Raw genomic sequence first — 19,001 nt, 5'->3', positions numbered from 1 at the left:
CTAACCTTTGTGTTTGAGGTTTGAAAGACGGGGGGGGGGGGGGGGAGGAGGTGTACGCTTCAGGTGGTATAACTCATCCCGGATTAAATCCTACCTTCGTGCCCCCATGTGTACGCTCCTGTTTGTATTCCAAAAACAATAAAATGTCATACAATATTTTCAAGTTGTTACTCTTAAATTAATCTTCAACCAGCAAGACCAAAATATGCAGAACACTCCTTCACGAAGCTATTATAACCGTACAAGTGATACCAACAAAATAAAATAAACGAACAGGACCCTTGATGTATAGAAATTCTATACGTTATATTGACTGCTATCGCTTACAATATTCGTACAAAGGTTTACAATAGGTTGGAATGAATATAACATAAATTTAAATATATTTTGAATATATGAATAGCAAAACTAATCTCTTCAACCATATTGCCTAAATTATTCAAAAGCAGTATTCTGGTAAAGCACTCTTTCTCTTTTTCTTTTGTTTTCCTCTTTTCTTGTGTGAGGAGGAGGAGGCGCGGGAGGAGGAGGTGGAGGAAGAGGCGGTTGTGTTTGGCTTACTCCAATAAAGCGATGAAACGTCAATTTACAATACGGGGGAAATATGGATTTCCTTGGAAGTTGTCACAGATACAAATGAAGCTCTGTCAAAAAAGGAACAAAACAACGTCAGAACTGTCTTAACTCCAAGCACATTCATTTAAGGTCCACCCCCCCCCCAACTCCTACCCTCACCTGGCAAATTTATTTCATTCATTCTAGATATTTAAGAAGCAAATGGACTTGTCCGGCAGTTACCATGACATAAAAAAAAAAAACGAGAAAACGCTGGCATTAATATTTAACTCTGCAGAATCTATAACATAGTAGTCAACTATCCAAACGCATGGCAACGCCAACACCCCCCCCCCCACCAACTCACCCTCTCCGCAGCCATCAAAACCCTTCCCGGCAATCTCTCCTTGTTCTATTGAAATAAACACCATTGTTGTTTCTATATTGTTACTCCTCCGCTGAATGTAAACAAACCACCTTTGTTATTCTTATAATTGGTATAATACTTCACACTTCCATGAGGATACACCACTAACAATTATTCCCTACCACAGTTTCAAGAACCGACAGAATAACCACAATCAGTAACTGACCAATAAAAATTAATATCATTCGAAAATAAAATAATATTATATATATGTTCACTCTGTATCATTAATACTGTCAAATCTCTTGTCCCTCAAAGTGAGAAAAATAAAAACAAAAAATCTTAGTTTTTTTGAACGTGAGAAAACCATGATTTGATTTCAGGTCATAAAGAATTCCTTCATCCAATCACACAGTCACATACTAGACTGAATAACTCTGTGATGATTACCTCTTTAATTTTCACATTATTGACCAGACCCAAATTTTTCTGAGGGTTTTATTTCCTATTATTTGTTATACCTGTTTACTTTATTTCTTTGCTTTCTCGGGCGAAGTGTGTTAGGTCAATAGTATTTTATCTTGTCAAAGAAATTATAATTAAATTGACTTTGATATACTATACATGTTAGATCAAATTGTTCACAAACACATCCAAACTTGGTGTCAGCAAAATAAACTTGGACTAGCTCCATAAAATAAACTTGTTGCCTTAGTGATTTCACTGTGGACACAAAAAATTTGCACCGACACTGAACTGGGTAGGACTGTTCGGTTGTGTACAATAAAAAAATCTGATATTCATGAATTTCTTCACGAAAATTTAAAAAATAAAATATTGATGTTAAAATTCGATACATTGAAAGAATCAAAGGAAAAGTTTGAAGAAATATTTAGTAAAGAAAAGCATTGACAGAAAATTCTGCCAATAAATGTAAAGGAACTGGGTTGTTATTTTGAAATATAAATAGGCAGAAAAGATTACTCTAAAAACATAAATAGACTGCTAAACCAAACCGAAAAAGCAAAGATGAGAAAGAAAGCAGGGAATATTTCCACTAAAGTACTTGGTTGTTGCACGCAGGAAGGTCTAGACAAACATACTGAAAAAAAAAATAACCTTTGAAGGACCGGGGGCTGAAGTTGCTCTATCCTAGCTCTATAAATAAACAAAATGCCAGCAGTTTCTCTAACATTAGGGGGAAAAGGTTCCTTGAACCATTTAAGTCTTCTTTGTACCATGATAAGAGGAGCTGTTACTGTCAACAAGAATATAATCTTCTTGTTATCCTGTCATTTAATTTGACTACAAAACTTGAATGATTCTGACATATACCAATAAGTGTATGCACTATCACTAAATGAAGCATAGAACTATCCACCCTACTACTCCTTACTACATCACAAATACCTCACTATTACAAAGTTGTTTGAACTACATGTGAAACCCATAGCATTATTCCCCTTTCCCTTCCCCACCCCTACTCCCACCCTCTCCCCTACCCCTTCCTGTCCCCATCCTGGTGAAGTAACCTGACAAAAGCTTGCTTCTTACACACTCTTCTGTCTCAAATACAGTGTCCGAAAGTAACCAATAACCAACAAAAAGAGCAGATATTGACCAAACATTGCAGGATACTTTATTAATGTAACAAGCATGGATTTTAATATCCCGACAGTGTGATCAGACTCGACTAGACCAGGGTTTCTTTGACCAAGAGTCTTTCACTAGGAATTATACCATATTAAAAGTATCCTTATAAAATTGACCTATACAAAACCCAACATGTGTTCATTGTTATAATAGTTATCAAGAACTGTTCCTAACAATGTCAAGAGTTAGTTTTTTTCTTTAAATTCGGGCACTTTATATAGTTGAACGATCAGTACATTTAGTAGAAAGGAATGCTAGAAATGAGGTTCTCTATTCCACCACTTAAAATTACTAATCGTAGCAGTGATAGTCAACTAATTTTGAGACAAAGTCACCCAACGAGTCTTAACTTATGAATCATTTTACCACAGACAACGTCATCATCAAATGAAAACAAAATGTACAGACCCACTTTCTTATACACAAGTAAACTTCCAATTGTAACGGTCATCTTCAACTTGAAATTGCGAGAAATGATAAAATATTACACATAAAGTACTCGGATATGACTAAAATAAAACAGAAACAAAACAAACTTAACCGTAATGAGAACAATGGCAAGATCTTCCAACTGATGAACTTACCAGGCAGTTTGTTCCTACAAACATCATCAAAGAAGATCACCCCCACACCGCCCCCCTCCCCTTAAAAAGAAGCTGAACATGAAATAAAAGATTCCTTTCTGAAACTACTACTTCCAATAATTTTCTTATAGTAATACTGCTGCCATATCTGTACAATACCTCATTTACAACTGAAAATACAACAAAGCCAAAAGGAATTTTAATCCACGATGGGCGACTTTGAATTTAGTTAGCACACACACAGGAAGATTGTCCATTGTTTCATTTTTGTCTTCAATCATAGGGCTATTAATTTAATTATTAATTTATCTGTTAAATCCAAATTTGTATGATACAAGGGAACGAACAAAAACACGAAAAAGAGCTATGCAAGGAAATCGACCACAACTTTTTTTATGAAGCATCATAAAAAGATTCTTCTTCAGTTCGGCAAGATAACAAATCTAGTGATTCCGCACCAAATAAGTCATCGATTCTAATTACTTCGCCAGGTAAGAGATTTTAGCAGGCAAGGAACCATAAATACAATGATTTCCATTATCTAATTGGTTCTATGTAATTTCTATGTAATTTATACATTAATATTTACCGTTATTGTTTTCACTTTGGTATTAAATGTTTCATTCTGACATGGAAAACAATTGCTCGTATTTTAATTGAATCAAAACCCTGTACATTATGTAAACAATCAAACACTCGATGTCATTCGTTATGACCAGAAAAGCAGAAGGGAAGAAGGAAACAAACGTTCTATCAAATTGCTTAAGTCATTGAATTAAGTGTTCAAACTGTTGTGATATGTTAAGCGGAAGCAGTTAATAATATACATCATAGAATGAGCTTTGACTCTCTCAATGTCAAGATTGTCAGCCACCTGACCTGACCTGACCTTACCTGCCTCCTCATGATCATGATCATGATGATCATGATCATCATCATGATAATGATCATGATCATGATGATCATGATGATGATGATGATGATGATGATGATGATGATGATGATGATGATGATGATGATGATGATCATGATCATCATAATCATGATCAGTGAAAGATGGATTCACAGTTTTAATTCATTATTCAGAGCGATTCTAAGAAGCTTGGACAACATGAGGACTTTGTACGAAACTAGTTCAAAGTTCAACGAACTACTGATGAAACATTGACTGTTTTTTTTTCTTTTTTGTACAGTCAGTGAGAAATTGTAAATTACATTAACTTCTTAAGACCATCAAGATAGATAAAACTGTTGTTTATTATTTACATCCATCTGAAGAAAAAACTGCAGAAATTCTAATATGATCTGGAAAGTTGAGTCCTGCTCTGATGTAACCTTTTATCAAAGTACCTAACCATCACTCGCCCTTCATGAAATGCTTGAATACTGACTACAATGTGAACTTGCTATGGAGGTCTGTTAGTCAAATTCAGTGTAAATCTGAGCTGAAAAATTCTAGATAAGAATTTAGGAAGATGTTTTCAAAGAATCCTACTTAAAGGAGGGTCTGGTGTCCTGAGGATGGGTTATGTACAGTTTACTGTGGGTAATAGGTGGGGGGAAAGGCTGCTTAAACAGAGCAACATAAAAAAATGTTGAAACACTTGTTCACAAAGTGGCAACGATCTGCTAGAGATATTGACAGAGGTGACTGCTAAAGCGGTTCATGTACAATGGATTACATATTGAATATTATTCAAGAAGAACTATCAAAATTATGATTGGGGCGGCAAGATTTGACATGAATCAAACTTTTAGGCCCATCGTTTCTGATGTTACACCTCAATATTGAAAATTACCGCAGTACATATGGACTGTGAAAACTGGGACTTCTCTTACACTCAACACTTCAGGAGTACCAGGCAGGCTAAGATATTAGTATCATATTGATATCAAACATAATTTTTCTTTTGGATCTCATTTAATAAATTACACATACTACATCTACTTTAGATAAAAGGGTTATTCTACTTATAAAATCAGGTGACGGATTAAAAATGCTTAGTTTTAACAAAGAAGACAAAATTAACGAACTTGATATGTAATTAAAAGGGGTCTGAAACATGAGATTTTATCAAACTTTGTGAGACTGACACACTGAAAGTTAATTTCTGATTAACCAAAACTAGAAGTAAAGCTCGTCTGATTCCATCAATGATGCTTTACATTGTAATGGAGGGGGGGGGGGGGGTACAATGACTGTAGTCATAGCAACAATCATCACAGTATCCATGGTGATAAAGGACAACCTTACTAAAGGAAAAGTAGGATATTTTAAACTCCAAAAATGCTCAGACATGACATCACAGAAGATTCTTAAAGATATTGTTGGAGTTTTATCAAAATTACCGACATGATTTACGTTGAATGTAACACGGCTGAGCATATAAACACATCATCGTCTGAAGTGACTGCGATGGTGGTGCATGATTCAAGCTATGACAGTAATATGCAATGTCAAAGTTAAAAAGACATGGAATATCAGATTTAGAAGACTTCCAGCTTTATTTTTGGCAAAGTAATCTCATATTTTAGATTATATCCATCGCTGGACATCACTACGTCATTTCCGGTTACGATATCAAGCACAATTGACCTTTTTTTTTGCTTATAAACCAACAAGTTTGCACTCGGAAATCTCCACTGCTCCCTCCATCCCCCACCCCATCCCCCACCCAAAGAAAGAAAAAATTAACAAACAAGTACGCCAGTAATACCTTGTAGAAAATGATACAAACTCAGGATAGCACAAATAAATATGTATCTATGTATGTAGGAGAATGAACTGTTTGACTCTGAGATAGTGAAAGGAGAGTGACTTGTTCAACATTATGCAATTTCTTGGACCTTTGCCAAATTTTCTTCTGTTCTCACCTCCACATGTTCTCACACACTCAAGTTCTCACCCCCACAAGTTCTCATTGCCTCAAGTTCTCACACCCCCACAATTTCTCACCCCTACAAGGATCTGGACATTCTTCGTGACATCACAGGAGGAACGACACATCTAGGGAGGTGAGCTATGACCTCATCTACTGATCAAAGACAATTGATTCAGACAAAGCAACTATTGTCCCCCTCCCCCCTATCAGGGAGATGCTGCTAACGGTGGTGGTTTGGATCCCTCTGACGGGGACTTCTTGTCGGGAGAAGACGGACTGGACCCTGAACTTGACCCTACCAGACGACTCAACCGGACCACCTCACTGGACAACATCTCAATGTCCTGTGGGGATTAAAAAGTAATTTAAACAAAATTAAAAGAAAACATTAGAAATTGTCTTTGTTGTTGTAATGGATCATATTCAACTAGAATGCATAGCCCCTCCCCCAAACAGACCTTCCCCCTCCCCCATCACTGACTTTCCACTTAACTCATTGGTGTGTTGTTCAATACCAAGGAGCCTACAGTTGATTTTAATCACTTGATGACAAAGACAATTTCACCTTCGCCCGGGTGGTGTGTAACACTGAGACCTACTTTGCGATCACATTACAGACACCTTCTGCTCAAATTCCTCTATTATCCCCTATTTATCCTCTCAACTCAGCCTCAATAGATAATAAATTTAAAACACCCATTAACATGCCAAACAATTACAGTCAAATTTCCAATTTTCATGACTGACTGTGGCAAAACTGAGCAAAGCAAACAGAAAAGCAAAGGGAACAGTCAGATGGCAATACACTTTGTATCGCTAACCAAAGACAGTTTAACCAAGCTTACTAAATGGCGATGCTATGCTATTTACTTGAAGAGGCAATGTTCATCATATCGATGTTTTCGATGATAATGACGAGTCTTAATTCTTACCTGCTGCAGGTGCATATTCTTTGTCAGGGTCTCTTCCAACATGATTTGCAGTTTCTGGTTCATATCTTTCATTCCATCAGAATCTGTGCTGTTTGGCGCTGAGATGTACTCCTTCAGCTTATTCAATGAGGTGGCAGCAGCCGACTTCTTCTCTGCTGCCGGTGAACTACTTCTACCAGGGTCTGTTGGGAGTGAAGAGGATAAGAATATTATCTGAGAAATGAATGTTAACCAATCCCAGGGGGGGGGGGGACATTTATGAAAGCTAACAGTTAAAATGTATATATACATATATAGGGTTTAATACTAGCTTTGAAAAACATTTGATGTTTTTTCTAGTATCCTGTATATACAATTACTGCACTGTTTTTATATGTCTATGTATATGCAAAATATATTAACTGAACTAACTGAATATATACTAAAATGGAAATGAAGAATCAAAGAATAAAAAACAACAACAAAGAATGGGATTAAATCTGATGTAAATTGACATATTGTAAATGGCATAGCTCAAATTTAACTTCAAAGTAGTCATAGCAACAATCATAGTAACTACGGTTACGGTGGTAACGGTCATAATGACTGCAGTCACAGTAACAATCATCACAGTAATCATGGTTACAGTGATCGTGGTCATAAGTTCAGCAGTCTTAGTAACCGTGGTTACAGTGGATAAACATCAAGGAGTAGCACCTTTGTTTTGTCACGGTTGTTTATCTCAAAGACACAAAGAACATGTCTCCGATACTACTTCCCAAGAACAGAGATAAAAATAATCTTTTGAGAACTCACCGACAAGCTTCCTTCCCATGACGTGGGTCTCGATTATTGCACTCTTCCTGAGAAGATCCTCAGCCATACAAGAATTACTTTCTTCTAAGTGTCGAACCTGAAAGAGACATATACGAGGAAATGTGACCATTCTTCGTACATAGATATAATTTCATTGAAATATCATCCAAAGATGGCTGCCACACAGTTTTATCCAAGCTTCAAGAAACCTATACATATGTTTTACTTCATTCACTCTGTAATGCACTTGAAGCTTTCTGCTAGTATTTGATAAACAACTACCTAATCATGGCTTGTAAAGTTTCATTCCCCAAAATTTCACCTTCCATCAGAATCGAGTTCAGTATCAACACTATGAAATATTCCAATTCATTCAAAATGGCAGCCTCAGCAGGAAACTAGCCTACCAGTTTGAATCAGTAACAACTTCCAACCATTTCTAGCAAGCCAAGTAAGCTTAGACCAAGGTACACTATAAATGCAACTGAAATACCTTTTGGGCTAACATATTTGGATGTTAACATAACATTGCCAAGAAATCAAAGAGTTGACTTGAAATTACCTTTTCTTCCAGCCTCCAGTTCTCCTGTTGTATCTCTGTCAGTCTACTGATCAGCTCTGTTGTTTCCTCACTCAATGATACAGCATTGGTGTTTGGTGCACCAGGACTGTTATTAACCCTCTCCTGGAGCTAAAAGGACAAACAAAACAAAATGGTGACTCATATAAAATAAAGAATCATTTTGTCAGTAAAAATCTATTTGAATATTTACTTCTGTGGTCATGTTAATAGATATGATTAACATGTGCTCAGGTCAAACCAGCAAAGTAAACTCCGTAGGGTAACAGGAAAGTGAGAGACTTCCCGAAGATTAACTAGCGGTAGAACAAGGAGCTGAGCTTAACACTATCAAGTTCAAATTATAGATGAGTTCTGTAACATAATACATAACAATTGTGTCTTCACTTTCAACTCAAAAAATTATTCTTTTGTGTCTTAAAACTGAGAAAATAGCCATTTTTCATGTAGGTTCTGCAATAAACTAAAAAGTAGAGTATTACAGCTGGATGTCATCCTTTCTCCAAATATTGCACAAACATAACAACATTTTTATTACTTAGGATAAGTTAAAACTATGCTTTAGTTGGATACTGCTCATGTTCCATGTTGAATATGCCTCTTAGCATTATTACTGAATCTCAGTAAAAACCTGAATGACTAAGCCGAACACAGGAATTAACACTGATTACTGTTGTGACTCACTGGAGAATAATCACTGGCATCTTTGGTTCCAGTCCCGGTTCCCAGCGATGAGATGCTACTGCTCAAAAGCAAAGAGAACAAGCACAGCTTACAAAACGGCAAACATCCAACAAAGTGTTCTCAATTTATATAATGATATATATGAAAATATATGTAATAAGCTACATACTAATATATATAGAGTTTGTTATTCCCTTACCTACTATCCTGTTCTCACGGTGAGTTTGTTATTCCCTTACCAACTATCCTGTTCTCACCGTGAGTTTGTTATTCCCTTACCTACTATCCTGTTCTCACCGTGAGTTTGATATTCCCTTACCTACTATCCTGTTCTCACGGTGAGTTTGTTATTCCCTTACCTACTATCCTGTTCTCACGGTGAGTTTGTTATTCCCTTACCAACTATCCTGTTCTCACGGTGAGTTTGTTATTCCCATACCTACTATCCTGTTCTCACTGTGAGTTTGTTATTCCCATACCTACTATCCTGTTCTCACGGTGAGTTTGTTATTCCCCTACCTACTATCCTGTTCTCACTGTGAGTTTGTTATTCCCTTACCTACTATCCTGTTCTCACGGTGAGTTCGTTATTCCCTTACCTACTATCCTGTTCTCACGGTGACTCCCTGACCTACTATTCTGTTCTCACGGTGAGTTTGTTATTCCCTTACCTACTATCCTGTTCTCTCTGTGAGTTTGTTATTCCCTTACCTACTATCTAGTTTCTGTCTATCCTCATTAGTATGATCCATCAGTAGTTGCTCCAGTCCACCAGATGCTGGGATGCCGTGAGTTATTATCTCCTGCAGTCTCTCCTGTAGTTTATCAGCTCTCTTCTTCTCTTGCTTCATCTGACGTTGCAAGTCCTTCATCTGCCAGTAAACAGAATTGAATATTACATTGTATCTCACATCAAAGAATGAGCATAGAAAACTGAGTATAAATGTAGCCCACCTAAGAGATAAGCTCATCTATCCTGAACCAGTTTACAACAACACACAGACACAACACCTTCTTAGCATGTAACTTCTGATTATTCAAGAAGCCTCAGTCAAATTATATTGTTGATCCTAACATGAATAAACAACATACTGACTTTAATAAGTTTACTTCTTCTTACTTTCTCCCATGAAAGTTCTGTTCTGATGAAACTAATGTTAATAATATCATTTTGTAATGACTAGACCTTAAGACTCTTAACAATTGTGGGTCAACCCATTGAATGCTACCGTAAGATCACAGCTCTTAGACCTCTTAAATACACTCTCTGATCTACCTCTCTCCATCAATCTACAGTGTTGTAGTACTCTAATAGTAGCACTCTGTACTCAAGGAATCCTTGGAAGTACTCACCCCCACTAGATTTAAACTACTTGGGTGTTTATGTATTCTTACTAGTCAATAAGCACTAATACTAAAATACTTTTAGGTGCACTCAAACTACGCCACTCTGTCCTCAATACTCAGAAAGCGAAACTCAAACTGTCATACTTGGTACTCGAAAACTTAACAACTTGGGTGTCCTTGATACTCCATTGAAAGTACTCATATTACAATACTGGCTATTTGGGTTAACTGATGAAGGCCTCACCTTGGCAGTGAGTTTCTTGTCATTCTTGACATAATTGGTACTCAAAACCTTAACAACTCTGATCCCTCGGTACTCCATCGAAAGTACTCATACTATAATACTAGCTATGTGGGTTAATTGATGAAGGCCTCACCTTGGCAGTGAGTTTCTTGTCGTTCAGTTTCTGGTCAGCTTTTACATCTTTGGCAGCTACTTCCATTTGGACGATGGATTCTTCTAGATTCTGACATTTCTCCTGCCACTCATTCATTTCTGATTCTCTCTTCAAAACCTCTTCCTTTTGTTCTTCAATTTCATTTCTCAGCGTCTGAAAATAGAAAGAAAAAGAACGAAATAAGTGAATTATGATGACAAACATGAATAATATAGTGATTGCGATCAATGTGCAAAGGACAACCTTAATAAATAAATAATAAATCCAAAAATATTGTTACTCAACATTTAAAGGAAACTAAGATTCATTTTTGCTGTAAGTTTGAGAAAAAGGTTGTTGACATACTAGGATGCTATGAAAGTGCTATCTATGTTCTTATAGGGCTTGAAGCTAATTTTTAACGTAGTGAGGAGCACCAACTATGGTTGTATGCTATGAGAAAGTGCTATATTTGAACCTAGTGCTATTAAAATCTGACATCATAGCATTAAAGATGTACTTTGAGTACTTAAACCAATCTTCATAGCATTGCTAATGTACTTGATAGCAATGTTCATACCATTAATTAATACAATTACTTGAAACTAATGATCATACCATTCATTGCTCAAGTACTCTGTACTGATGTTTGATACCCAAGGATGCTATGATTGTATAACATTACATATATACAGAACTTGAATCATATGATGCTATAAAGTACAGATGTACTTCAAATACCTGGATGCTATGATCATATATATATACAAACTTTAATCCTATGATGCTATAGATATAGATGTCCTCATAATGTTACAGGATGCTATGATCATATAGCATTACATATATACATAACTTGTATCCTATGATGCTATAGATTATATATGTCCTCACAATGTTACAGGATGCTATGATCATAACACTATAGATGTACATAAAGCACTGGAATCCAACAATGATAGATTATAGATGTATTCAAATTTCTAGAACATTATGATCATAGCATGAGTAAGAGTACCCTTACGCTATGATCATAGCATCAAGGATATATATCTGTTTGTTCTAACCTGGCATTCTTCTTCATGAGCTGCATTGATGTTAGATATCTCTTCTTGTTGTTGCTCCTTTATTTTACCCTGCTGTTCCTATACAATACAAAAATAAAAAGCTGTTATCACAACTAAGATAAAGTAATTAAACCAAACAACATTTTAAAGTCTTCATATTTTAATATTCATAAGACTATGTCAATAAGAATATGACCTAACCTCTGCTTCTCTCAAACTTCTCTCAAACCATCCTTTGGCATTTTCTAACGATTGAATCTGGTTATTCATTTCAGTAATCTGGTCCTGTAGCGGTTCCAATTGTCTTCTTCTTTTCTGTACAAATGGCAAAAACATAAAAGAATCTGAGCAAAAATTAACTTAATAAATAAATAAATAATAGTACCAAAAAGAAATAGCACAAGCTAATGATGTTTCTTTCATAGATTATATCCTGGTAGCAATTTGTCGAATGCACATCTGTTCAAAAGCTATTAGATGCTGCCCAAAGATATTGTAGGTAGGTCACAGGATATTGACAGATAAATTTGCTTACAGTCTTTGGAGCTTGCCAACAGAGATCGGTTAAGATTAAGTTATCTTTTTAAGGTCAAGCACATAGTACAAGCTAGCTTTCATACATTCTGAGCATTGATTCTGATGAGGAGAGTGAGGGGGGGGGGGGGGTGGGGAGTGCCTGGTGGGTTGTGGCACAGTCCTTATTGAAGTTATAAACCTTGACAGTATAAAGCTCACCTTTTCTTCAGTAAGTTGGAGGGACAATTCCTCTATCTCGCCCTACGAAAACAGGAAATAAAAAAGGTGGAATTTGTAAACGCTATTAACCCCCATTTATCTCTTGTTCATTTTCATCGGAGGTTCAGTCACATCAGTATCCAGCACCTCTTTGAAAATGTCTTCACAATTTATTTGTAGTCTCCATTCACCATGCTAATAGCTATGTTATGATCAACCACTTAATGTCCTTTGTTTGGTAATTAATTAATCATTCAATAACGTACTTTGTTAAGTGCACCTGTGATGTCCTCTGCAGTAATTAATCTCTTTGTTCCTGAAACTTGTACGGAGGTAAATTATGTTAATCTGCCTTTGAAGAAGGATCCTACTGGGATTAAAATGCAGGGGGGGGGGGGGGGGTTCTGACAGCTTGAGAGATTCAATGTATTGACCAAAGACTGTTTTTACTGAAACTGTCATAAATTTTTGACCCTTGAACTTTCAATCTCACCTGATGTGTTTCCTGCAACCTCTCCATCTCCTCTTTATGTTGTTCTCTGAGAGTCTGTGTCTGGATGGCAAGATCATCAAGCATACTTTTTCTATTATCAGCAGTCTGTGAAGCAAAGGTTTAAACAGCATTGAGATGCCTGACATATGCACAAAGAGGAATTGAGTTTTGGGCAGAAATGATAAAAGAAATAAATCAAGCCATCAGTTATGTCAACTTTAATATTTAACTGAAACGACAGAACCTTCTACTGGACAGCAACAAACAAATAAAAATTTAAAATTTAAAAAATAAATATAAAATAAAATAAAATAAAAAAACACTTCAAATCTACCAGGACTATTTTTAATCAATTCTTGCTGAAATTATATGTTAAAGCTGGTAAGAAAAACACTTTAAACTGTTCAAAGTCAAGTCAAAAGTCTTTAACTTGTATTTAATTAACTTCCATGATATTTATATTCAAAATCAAATATCACTATAACAACACAGGTTGAGCAAGCCAGCTTACACTTTTACTGTACTCTTTTCATCAACTTCCCATCTGGTTCACTTTATAGCCCCTCTCTGTCTTTATTTAAATTGTTTATAAAAAATTTCCATGATATTCATATTCAAATATTAATTTGTCAATTTAACAGAGAAATATGTGAGAGGCATCTCACCTTATGAGCTTCGGCTAGATCTCGATGAAGATTGTTCCTATCGTTCTGAATCTCACGTAGCTGGTCGCTCATCTTGGAGTTTGCTGACAAACATTCCTTCAGCTGACCCTGGAGGTGATCTCTCTCTGATATGGCAGTCGTCATGGCAACCTCTCTATCCTCCACAACTTCTCTTAAACTCTCTGTTAGCTCCTACCAAGATAAAAACATAAAGCAAAACTTTTCAAACTCGATAAGTCATGAAAATGTTTAAAGTGCCATCACAATGTTAAGATCTTTTTTCTGCAATTTTGCTGCAGTTCGTCATTTTGCTGCAAAACGTTGAAGTGGTGCAATAAATCAAGTAATCAAATTTATCGTTTTGATGCAAATCCTTAAAACTGTTACCATTTGATAAAACAAGAACAAACATTATTCTGTACTACTGAACAGAACATTGAATTCCTGACTTATTATTAAATTCAAGGAATTTTGTAATTTTGCTCAAAATTATCACAACATATTAACTGAAAAATTTAATGAGTTTGTTGAAAATTGCTAGTATCTTTACAGAGAGATCTTAGCATCTCAAAGGCACCTTAACATCTCCATAATAGATACAATGTTTTTTTCTTCATATTTCTACGACCAACACCATTTATAACTACTGCTGCTCCACATGTACTCTAGCCCTGGTGACTAGCTTTTGCTAGCAGGGAAGCGGCATATGTCATAATAAATATGAAACGCTGGATTGAAAGAAATATCACAGACAAAATAACTGCAATCAGAATACTTCATTCTAAAGTGTTTTCAAATGATTAAATGAATCTCTGCTTAGCATACCTTCTCCTTCTTCAAATCCTCCAGATGTTGAGCGAGGGCCTGCAATAAGAAAATATCATAAATATGGTTTTTAAATAGAAACTATCTCTGATTTTGCATTCTTTCCTGTTTAAGTGATGAATACAAAACCTTTGCAAAATCAATGACATTACTATATAAAATATGATTCTTGAAAAAAAAAAGTAGAAAAAATGAAACAAAAACAGATGTCTCATCTTTCTTGAAACACATTGAACAGTAATGCAGGGAATAATTTAGTGTTCAAAGTTGCTATAGCAGTTTTGAATGTTCTGCACAATGCTATAGTCCCTATGTACAAGAGATGCAACTACAACTTTGAACTTGTATAGCTGTTTGCCCAAATCACGTATAATTTTGCGATGCAACACCGGATAAATTATTCCCTGTGACGTCTCATTGATAAGGCCCAGACTTACAGCTAAATGTAAACTGTAACCCATTAATATAAATTTACTATTACATCACTCATAACCTTTCTACTCTCTTTAAAAAAATCAAAATAAAACAAAACTGTTAGCAAACTGCTTATCCACTAAAGAGCCTGTGTAAGAGAATGTGTAAAACATATCAGCGGTGCCTGCTCTTAGTTTTTCGTTACAGTGCCATTAGACTCTTTTTCTCCAAAATTTCTTTGCTTAAATCTTTTGTGAGTGATCAACAAACATGACAGAGATATACTGAAGTATGCAGTGTTAGTACAATGAACTGCCACCACTATAACATGAAAATTAAAAATTAGAAAATTAACAAAAATTAAACAAAACAGAGAGATGAGAGGAGTAGATTTGAGGGGAAAATAAGGATAATACACCATCCCAATGACATTTATATCATTTGTTAAGGTTAAAAATGAATTACAATGAACTTATGTCATGTCCTGTTTCTTACAGTTCATTAGATCCTGGAATACCATTCTCCTCTCAATTATACTTGTCCCCCCCATTAAATATTTCTATCCTGTACATTACCCCCTCCTGCTCACCCCACCCATCACCCTTTATTTCCCTCTTTCATTACTATCACTGCTCTAATCCCTTTCCAATAAGACAAATTCTCTTTATTACTTCATATCAACATCAAGGAAAGCAATTGTGAAATTTAAACAAAATTGCTATGGAAAGTCCAATAAACATGTGAAAAAATTTACAATGTAAAGAAACACCAGAATCCAGATACAATAAAAAGGAAGTTCCAGAAAAATATAATATCATTACATACAACAAAATCTGGCATTAGGAGAAAGCCAGAAATATATACATCTCCAATCTGTTTCTTAATTCCAATTTTTTTTCTCTTTTTGGAATAATATTTCATATTTTTCCTGCTACAACTTTGCCATATTATTAATACCTGTTTGGCTGAGCTGAGGTCTTGTGCTAACTTTGTATTCTGCGTTCTAATGGCAGTGCTTTCGGCTTGTAGCGTTGTCAGCCGTTCGGCCGATGTTGTCTGGAGCAAGAAGCATTTTGAGTTAAGACGACAGGTTAGTAATTGCTTGTAGCTGCAGCTGTGTGACTTGGCAATATAGATTAAATACAGATGAAGGTTAGGCTATGAGTAAAAATTAATTTACATCTTCTTCCCCACCTCTCAAAAGCAGACAAGACAACATATAGGAAAATTTGTAGCTGATACAGAAATAGCTGCTGGCCAGCTTGGAGGGGAAGGGAGGGGGGATTTAATAAGATGTATTGACAATGACATATATTACATAAACAAAGACATAGAATACAGGGCATTATAAGGGACAATCGTGTAACTTTTCTGCCAAGTGTCTGAGACAGAACTTTACAGATACTCTATTCAATAAATAGTGTTAAAGGTACAGTTTTAATTGGAATCGAGAAATTGCTTACTATTTATATTAGTTTCAAAGCAGGAACAAATTTTTCTCTTTTGCAAAAAAGTTTTTATAGGAAAATGTATACAGATTAGAGAGCCTGTAAATGCTTCAGTTCTTGCAGAATCTTCTTCAACAGAGGATTGATCTGAAGAAGATCGCCACAACCACTTACTAGTATTACTGCACTTCTCATTATTGCACCTCTCTTTACTGCACCTCTCTTATGTTTGCACCTCTCTTATTATTGCACCTCTCTTTACTGCATTACTGCACCTCTCTTAACTGTACCAAGGGTGAACAAATCTTTGATTAATAGTTCAATATGTATTCCTTTAACACAAGGACAAATGGGACGAACGAAATGACTCATATATTGGTTGCTAAAGATGAGGATAAAAACAAAACTGAATACTGATGGGAAAAAATTAATTCCTGCAGGTTGGTAGATTGGGATTATGTATCTAATAACGATTAAAATAGTAACCATATTTATGCACATATTGATGATGACAGAATTGGATATGATGACTGACAAAAAAATAATTCCTGCAGGTTGGTAGATGGGGATAAATTATCTAATAACAGATAAATAAAGTAACCATATTTATTCAAAAGTTACGATGACAGACAAAGATGAACTTGGTTTTACTGTGCGAGCAAATGCTAGTACATATTACCAAATTTTGCAAAACAAATCAAATAAACGCAGAAAGTGAGAGATGAACACCTAAGGACACTGCTACGGTACATCCTTGTGAAAAGTTCAATTTGGTTGATTCTATTTTGTCCTATTGTAACCTATCAGCAAGACTAAAATTGTTCGCAGATTAAGTTTTTTGTCAAAGGCAGGTATTTAGGTAGATATAGAAGTGGAGGGGAAAAAAATAACGATTTACAAACAGAGAGAGCGAAGGAAAGAAAGGATAACCAGTGGGCAAGAGTCCTAGAGCAAGCAGCTGCAAACCCTGACTGGAGGCAATCACTGAAGATGAAGTTATTATTTATGTCCAATGTTATAGAACCTTAGTAAAAAAAGCTATGTTAAAGAACTGCAAGAATGCTACTACTATAGTAATAAATAACACAATGAAGCAATAGTTAGTGCGCTTTTAGAAATTATGTGACAATGACAAGTTAGGAGTAATGGTAAAGTAATTCCACCAAATTGTTATCCAAGACCGTTGACTACAAAATTTTGGGAGATTTAGAGATTTCTGTCTTTGGACCAGATTACTGACTGAAATTTAAACCTTTGGTGAGCTGCTAAAATGGTACAAGTATTGATATTTATACATGTATGAGATTTCATGAGTTTTAATAATTATATTTGCCAGTGCAAAGAAGACAGAGGGAGTTAGTATATACTTTTTGGATTCAGTAAATGTTTACCTCCTCAGAAGTTGCAGAGGTGAGCTCTTCTAGCGCCTTAATTCTCTGTTGATATTTTTCTTCTACGACGGGAGCGTTCTGGAGAAATGGTAAAACGAGACACTACATTGGCACATTGAACAAGAACTTTCACATGTTATCAGTTGTCTACAAACAACATATAATCAGGTTCAATGGTGAATTAAAACATTCAAACAAAGACGGATTCTTTCATGGTCATATACAAAGAGTAAAATGTCCAAAGCTGGAAATTTTTAAACAAAGTCAAACTTACCTCTCGTATCTTATTCAGTTCCCCATGTAACCTGTTTTGCTCTCTTCTCAAACTCTGGAGCAAGAAAGAAAGAAATTTAAAGCAAACGTCACAACACACATTTGGGAGACGAAGAATGATAAGCAAATATCGCTTATCTAAAAGAAAGCTTTTGAACTTACTTATCACAAGGCTCATAGAAATTTGGACAAATGAAACAAATGTTGATTAAACAGGATTCAATAAACTTCTGATTGAAAAGTCCTGCCCTCAACCGATTCCAATTAAAACAGCTCTGTTCATTGATTTTGACAAACAATTTATTCTGCTATTCTATCCTCAACTCTCATAACAATGCAGTAATGAGCTTGACTGGTCAGGTGTCATCCCAGTACTTAAGTAAATGTTAAAAGTTTGGAAATTTTTCCAATTGCTTTCTACGTAAGATTTTTACATAAGCTGTTGGGTAATTAAATTGGGTGGGTTTGGTAAAATAAAAACTCTACAAAGCTGCTTAAAACCCCAAATTGCCATTACATTAATATATGCAACATTACAAAATGAACTTGGGGCTCTGGAATATTCTCGTAAGAGTCTGTTACTGTTATTTTCAGTCCCTTTGTGTCAATATAAACAAATACAAAGCATCTCCTTCAATCTTCTAAACCACTTCTAGCATCAGCGATGCTTTTTTGCCAAATGAGAAAATACGATTGACTTTAAAAGATCAATTTACTTGAAAACTGCAAAGTAAGACTTTGAAAAACAAGAATGGCCTTCTACAATCCCTGCATAGAGATGAACACCAATCAAAAAGGCATACAATTTCAGATAAATTGATGGAGATTTCCATCAGGTCACAAAAATATCTCTGTTAGCTACGAAAATTTTTTATTATGGAATGACAGGACGAAAGTTCGTCTAATATCCATACAACATTTAGCATGATTTCTG

General features: G+C 35.5%; 1 protein-coding gene across 3 annotated transcripts in view; it reads right to left on the bottom strand.

Annotated features, from left to right (window-relative positions):
- Positions 1–281: 281 nt before the first annotated feature.
- The window catches only part of LOC139960970 (GRIP1-associated protein 1-like), a 35,497-nt gene continuing 16,777 nt past the window's right edge, over positions 282–19,001 (bottom strand). For 2 of the 3 annotated variants that reach the window (XM_071959710.1, XM_071959711.1), the window contains 16 exons: positions 18,069–18,122; positions 17,795–17,872; positions 15,913–16,011; positions 14,542–14,580; positions 13,717–13,908; positions 13,052–13,156; positions 12,559–12,600; positions 12,025–12,138; positions 11,824–11,901; positions 10,757–10,930; positions 9,744–9,904; positions 9,033–9,090; positions 8,331–8,459; positions 7,769–7,865; positions 6,974–7,155; positions 282–6,385 (listed from right to left, as the gene is read on the bottom strand). In XM_071959710.1, coding sequence (XP_071815811.1) covers positions 6,248–6,385; positions 6,974–7,155; positions 7,769–7,865; positions 8,331–8,459; positions 9,033–9,090; positions 9,744–9,904; positions 10,757–10,930; positions 11,824–11,901; positions 12,025–12,138; positions 12,559–12,600; positions 13,052–13,156; positions 13,717–13,908; positions 14,542–14,580; positions 15,913–16,011; positions 17,795–17,872; positions 18,069–18,122 — 1,740 coding nt within the window. In that variant the 3' untranslated portion in view covers positions 282–6,247. The remainder of the gene's footprint in view (positions 6,386–6,973; positions 7,156–7,768; positions 7,866–8,330; positions 8,460–9,032; positions 9,091–9,743; positions 9,905–10,756; positions 10,931–11,823; positions 11,902–12,024; positions 12,139–12,558; positions 12,601–13,051; positions 13,157–13,716; positions 13,909–14,541; positions 14,581–15,912; positions 16,012–17,794; positions 17,873–18,068; positions 18,123–19,001) is intronic. The other variant, XM_071959712.1, reaches the window with a different exon arrangement.

The sequence above is a fragment of the Apostichopus japonicus genome, chromosome 20 (genome assembly GCF_037975245.1).
Source record: "Apostichopus japonicus isolate 1M-3 chromosome 20, ASM3797524v1, whole genome shotgun sequence".
In the NCBI taxonomy this organism is placed as follows: Eukaryota; Metazoa; Echinodermata; class Holothuroidea; order Aspidochirotida; family Stichopodidae; genus Apostichopus; species Apostichopus japonicus.
The sequence above is the reverse complement of the archived record's forward strand: the minus strand, read 5'-3'. Positions and strand labels throughout refer to the sequence as shown.